This window comes from Nicotiana attenuata, unplaced genomic scaffold (assembly GCF_001879085.1).
Source record: "Nicotiana attenuata strain UT unplaced genomic scaffold, NIATTr2, whole genome shotgun sequence".
NCBI classification, from domain to species: Eukaryota; Viridiplantae; Streptophyta; class Magnoliopsida; order Solanales; family Solanaceae; genus Nicotiana; species Nicotiana attenuata.
The window spans coordinates 113,257-119,808 of NW_017671181.1; the positions used below are offsets into that span (position 1 = coordinate 113,257).

The 6,552-nt window shown below is 38.3% G+C and overlaps 1 protein-coding gene across 1 annotated transcript; it reads right to left on the reverse strand.

Moving 5' to 3' along the window:
* Nucleotides 1-2,931: 2,931 nt before the first annotated feature.
* On the reverse strand, nucleotides 2,932-6,206 carry LOC109206473 (ABC transporter F family member 4-like). The gene is made up of 2 exons (XM_019369295.1): nucleotides 5,983-6,206; nucleotides 2,932-5,342 (listed from the first exon to the last, which is right to left on the reverse strand). The coding sequence occupies exon 2, from the start codon at nucleotides 5,328-5,330 to the stop codon at nucleotides 3,153-3,155; it is 2,178 nt and encodes a 725-aa protein (XP_019224840.1). The 5' UTR covers nucleotides 5,331-5,342; nucleotides 5,983-6,206; the 3' UTR covers nucleotides 2,932-3,152.
* Nucleotides 6,207-6,552: the final 346 nt, after the last annotated feature.

A 6,552-nucleotide genomic window follows, 5' to 3' on the forward strand; every position in this document is an offset into this window, starting at 1 on the left:
CAAGTGCACCAATATGCTGGAACTTTCCGTGTTGCAGCAAGATAGTGGCTATTTTTTAATGACTTTGCAAACACGAGCTATTTTTCAATTACCAGTCTGAAACTGGCTAGCCCGTACTATTTTCACGTCTTATAAAGCTATTTATTTTCCTTTCCCGCTCAGACGTGGGATATGCCAGAGCAGTCCTACTCGACTCTCCCTCGTCGGCCCGCCCTTCTTCATACGCATCACACATTGGACTGTTTACTAATTTAAGATGCATTTAGGCTCTTTCTCTAAACATTTTCTTTTCTTTTTGTAAAAAAAATTTTAAAAAGGAAAAATGCGATTCCGTTTACCATCTTAATCAAGATTCAATACCACTTGACCCACCACACAACCAGTGATCATGCAACCAAAAAAGAAAATGAAAATGATATGATGAAATGATGTTTTCTTCAATTGATGGGAGAGCGGACTGCGGAGAATATAAAAACTAGTAAGTGAGAAAGGATGATTTATGCACCGGACTGCCATCTGACCATAGGGTTATTCACAAGCTCTATTCCCCACATTCTAGTGTTACAATATGTCATTTACCTTAATAATCAACTACCAAACTATATGCTGGAAAATTACTACTAGATTTTATTTAAATACCGGACCGATGGGAGATGGTTGAATTAGACAGATGTGAACATTGTGAGAAAAACCGATGGTTTAGCCCAATCGATAGAAAAATCAACCTCGTATCTGTATTTTAATCTAGTTATAATAATCTACAAAGCTAAGAATCCATGATGCATAGGAATCGACATCATATCTGTATAACCAGTTCTGCTACTAAACCTATGTGAGCTTAGATGATAACCAGATGTTACAAGCAAGCTATTAAAATGCACAATGACTCAATCACACCAATGAGAAACTCAGGTCATCGGTCGATCTACACATCTCTGCTTCAATGGCTTCATTCTTTCTATTTCTATTTTATTTCATTCCTATTCTCCTTTCTCAGAAAAGGGCCTTTAACAAAAGTAAAAGATTACTTCGTTCTTGATAGTTATTTACTTACTCAGTGGATAGGAACCTGTCTTTTGCTGTTCAATTAGATCCTTCTGTTTTCCTTTAGCAGCTGCCACACAGTCCTGAAATCTGAAGCAGCTAATAAGATGGTCATTTGTTCTATGAATGAATAGACAACAGAGGGTCCCACACCCCGGAAACCTCTCCGAACTAGGTTCTTACTGATCACGTCCGCTTTTGAGGTCTTTACCGGAACTTGACGAGGATACTGGAATCTGCCAACTATAGGCTTGTGGTTCATAAAGCTCCAGATATACTTGTCAAATGACCCAAATTCATCTATGATCTGACACAAGTAAAACCAGCACAAATTAAGTTGTAATAACTAATGAAATACTTTAACAGCTAGAAGTCTTTGATTCTATAACAGTTTTATTAGCCATTGTACCTCTAAATTAGTTAGTACACAAGTGCAAAATATAGTCGAGGTAGGTATTTACGAAAGCTAACTGAATAAAGAGCAAAGGATACATCTTCGACACTTGACGAGCATTTTCAATGACTGCTCGCAGTTAAAGCTATGATAACAGGGAGCATGCTGTATTTCGAGGTGCTAAAGTCTTCTCTTCATTCAATTTTGCCACTGCTATAGGATCATAATCTGCAACTACTTCTCTGCACCAAGAAATATTTTTGTTAAAGAGAAGATTTGTTATATTGAAGAGTAGATTAGTCTAGAGAAGAAGAAAGAAGAACTACTGTATTTTGGAGAATAAGTAAAACTACACTGTCAAAGCAAAGAAATTATCAACACGAGTACCTGAATATATGTCTTTTGCAAAGAATGGAAGGCCAAGTGAGTTCGGCCAAAGCCCCACAACGAATACTGAAAAACAATCTGGCAACTTACCTGTCATCATGCGCTGGAATTCCCTATTCTTCATCTTGAAAATTTGCGTAAGATGGATCTGATAAAAAGAGAGGCAGCATAAGAAATCAAAAGTTCAAGGTTCCAACATAGGAGATATATATACATAATGTAACTATACTTTAGGCTACAAATATATTCCTCAAATATTGGATATCTAGCTCTTCACAACCCAGCTGATATTACGCCTTAGTGATATTCTCTGAGAACCAGCTTTCATAAGGAAAGGTTTTACTATTGCAAATACAACTGTCCCTCGCACTTCCTGCATGTTGAGAGAGTGAGGGTAAATTTGCCTCATTTGCTGGATGAGGATGTATCTGAGCATAATGTGAACTAAAAATTTTCATCACATTTGAGTTCTAACAAGCAGGACTAAAGCGACAAAAACCAATAACCATTTCAACAACACATAACAGGCGCTGAAAAAATTTACAGATCCAGCAATGTCATGTCATGTACCTGAGTCTTTGACAGAAGAAGGTGTAGAAGCAAGCCTTGCTGAATGCAGAACTTGAATATGTCCATTCTTTGTCATAATCTTGTGATCATTACGTAGCTCTGCAGTGTGGAAAAACAGTCTATTTACTAAATTGCTGCTGAAACATGAGTAGTTCGGGAAACAATTACAACAAATTATACATGACACATGGTGGATTTCTGACGTTGCAGCAATCTATGTGCAAAACATGACATGCTCCTATAGAATAATGATATGAATAAACAGCAGTAATCCTCAAACTATGTGTTAGGATGATACGTATGACAAGCAAATACCTCGCTTTCATTGTACAACTGGCAGCCTACCAGATAGCATACACCAGATAGATTAAAAAACTCAAACAACACCTTATACCATTCATGTTATAAAACTAGAAGCTGAGATCATAGAACCTCTCCTCGGATCACCAGAAACAAAACAATTTAGATGTTAATGCGAGTTGAAGTTGCAAACTGAGACAAAATTTGACAGGCCGAAAAATAAGCGCGAGAACAGATTGATGAAGCAAATAATCAGTATTCCTGTAATATTGCCTGAGAGGAAAACCATAACAAGAAATAGATAGAATATGACAGTACATATAACATAAGTCACTATGTTCTTGTATATCCGAAACAGAAGATTACACTCCCTCAACATGAAGTCGAAAAAAAAAGGTTCAAAAAAATGAAGAACAAAAAACTCAAGACACTACAAAAGAATAAGCTGGTCTCAACATCAATCATCAACCTCTTCCCTGATTTCCCTTACAAGTTCTTCCTTGTACTCATCAAATGAACCAGGGAACTTTTCAACAGTTCCATTCTCAACTACCCAAATTTCACTTCTTTCTTCATCGTCACAAACCCTTGATATGAGCCTCGAGTCATGACTGACTAACACAACTCCACCTGTGAATTCATCAAGTGCATCTGCCAAAGCATCAATACTCTGCATATCCAAATGGTTTGTTGGCTCATCTAATAGCAAGATGTGAGGCTTCGACATGGAAATGGATGTAAATACAACTCTAGCCTTTTGTCCTCCAGACAACTTTAGAATGGGGGTAAGATGGTTATGGCTGGGAAGTCCGAATTTTCCTAGCTTTGCACGAACAGCTTCTTGCTTACTAGGTCCCTCCTGATCTGGGTGAAGACGGAGCAGGTACTGGACAGGTGCTTCATCCATTGTGAGAAGATCAACAAAATGTTGCGAGTACCGTCCAATCCTCAACTTTTGACTCCTGCGGACTTCACCTTCTGTAGGAACTAAATCACCTGCCAAGAGGTTAAGCAAAGTCGATTTTCCTGCTCCATTGGGCCCAACAATAGCAACTCGAGTCCCCATATCAATTCCAACATCAACATCAGCGAGTCTAAAGTCTGGTCGATTAGGGTAGCTGAAGCTGACCTCAATAAGCTGAAGAAGTGGAGGTGTCAGTTCAGTAGGCTCAGGGAAGTGGAACTCCACGGTGTAGTCCCTCCACTTCTGAGGGGCTTCAGGCGGAGTTTCATCTTCGTCAACCCTATCCTTGCCCTTCTTCTTTGATTCTTTGGCAGCTACAAATTTGGCTCGGTCTTTTACCTTCTCCTGTTGTGCTCGATTTCCAGATCTTTTGGCAGCTTTTAACTGCTTATCATAAATCTCAAACTTCTTGTTCATCTCTTTGCGACGTTGTTCATATCCACTTTCAAAACCATCAAAGTTACCCCGATAGAAGTGCAGTTTCAAGTCATGGAGATGAATAATCTCATTGCAAACAGTGTTCAGAAAGTCTCGATCATGTGAAACAACAACCAGAGTTTTCTTCCATCTGCACAGGTACTCCTCTAACCATAGTACAGCCCGAAGGTCAAGATGATTAGTAGGTTCATCCAATAACAATAGAGTAGGCTGAACAAAAAGAGCCCGTGCTAGAGAAATTCTCATCCTCCAACCACCACTAAAAGACCGGGTAGCACGACCCTGCATTTCCTTGGTGAAACCAAGTCCAGCAAGAATTTTCGATGCTTGGGCCTCAGCAGCATCTGATCCCATCAGCTGCAACCTTTCGTAGAGTTCAGATAGTTTTTCTCCAACATCATCATCCCCATCAGTATCATCTTCATTCTCACCAACAGATGCAGCAGCATCCTGTAAAGATGCAGCCTCTTCTCGGAGCTTGATGAGTTCCTCGTTGGCTGAAACAACAGCTTCAAGGGCTGTCCTATCATCGCCAACTATCTCTTGTTCAACCAAGAGTACATCAATGTTTTTTGGTACAGGAATCTTCCTCCAAGCAAGGAGCTTTAGTAGAGTGGACTTGCCCATTCCATTGGGACCAACTAAACCATATCTCTTCCCATGAGATATCTTTACTGATGTGTTCTTTAAAAGTTCTTTGCCACGAGCTGCTACAGAGAAATTCTCTATAGTTATATCCTTGACATTTGCATCAGCATCATCTTGACCTTCAAGAACAGACGCCCTACTACCGATAACAACAGTAAAAGCATCATGATCATCCTTAAGAGCCTCCTTTTTGGCCACCTCAACTGCCTGAAAAGCAAGCACGTCCTTCTTTTCGCGTTTCTTCAGCTCTTTATGACTTATGGTGGTATCGAGTGGACCTGTTTCATTCCTTCTATGCCTTCTCAGTTCTTCCTCTTCTTCAGGGAGATGCTCATCTTCCTCATCATCAGAAGGAGGAAGATCAATACCATCAGTGTAAGCTGACGCTTTTGGAGCTGCTTTAGGCTTGGCCTTACTAGCACCAGTGACTGAAGATCCTTTGATGGGCTTCTCAGGTTTCTGATCCATGCTAGCCAGCATAGCAGAGACAGAAAGCTTCTCCTTTTTCCCTTCTTTGGAGCCATCTTTGCTGCTTCCTTTAGCCTTCCCACTTACACCAGCCTCGTCTGGTTTTTTCTTCCCCATTGTTTTAACAATCTGTTGTAACCAAAGAGAGCAATTAGAAAATGTGAAAAAATAGATAGTCAGCTCAGCCAACTGACCGAGAAACAACACATCCAGAATAGTAATGAAGAGGCTCGCACAAAAGACACTATTTTTAGTGCTCTTTCTATAATTGATTAGAAATGCTTAGATTCAATTTTTAGTTAAACATTAGTTCCATCGCATAGCTCAGCTCAGATAATGGGAATCAACAATTATCTTTATTAAAAAACCAATTTGTTGGGTTATCCTGTTCTATCTTTGCCCAACTCATAGTTCTTTATTCAGCAGCTAAAAATACCAATATTGTTATAAATATCTCATCTTTTGTAACTTTCCAACAACAAAAAAAACAGAAAGCAATATTTATACTCGTATTTCGGGAAAAATAAAAACTCATTTAGTAGCGTTATTCATGAGTAATTCTTAACTTGTTGGGATAGAATCTGATAGTTCAACAAAAATTATCAGTAACACTCAAACATACATTAAAGCATATGCCTTTATTCATATAGCGAATCGAAATCCATATCACTGAAACCCTAATTGACAAAGTGGAATTAATAAGATTCGGTTTTAAAAAATTAAAAACCGAAAACAGGGATGTAGACATAACAGAGAAGAAGAAACTCACGAATTCAAATTCGCAGGAAAAGGGGATATCGCCGCCGAGGAGTTCGCCGGAGATATAAACAAAGGTCGCAGACGTCAGAGAGACCAGTGAAAGATTAACAAAATCCTAAATAACAAGGAGTTACTGGGTTAATTTTAAAAAATAAGATTCCTAAACTTAGAAGGAGCTGAAAGTTTCATATTGTAGTTTTTGACTTTTTTCCCGTGTTACGAACCAAAAAAAAAAAAAAAGAACTCTTAAACCTAAAAGGAATTAAAAGTACTCAATTTTTTTTACCTAAATTACATAAGTTTCTTAAAGAATTAATTGGTTGAAATTTATAACAAAGAAAAAGGCTCTCAAGGTCGAAACACTTCACAAAATACTGTGATTTTCTTTTGTTATTATTTTTCTTTTGTAAATTTGTTATATTACATAATTCAAATAAGGAAGGATTTTGTATACAAAATCTAGTTGGTTTCGAATTTTTAAATACAACAACACCAACAACATATCCAGTGTATTTCCACAATTGGAGTCTTAGGTAGAGTATACGCAGACCTTACACATGCCTTTAAAAGGTAGAGAGGA

Coding starts and splice junctions, on each gene's coding strand:
- LOC109206473 (XM_019369295.1), bottom strand. CDS start 5,330: ATGGGGAAGAAAAAACCAGACGAGGCTGGTGTAAGTGGGAAGGCTAAA.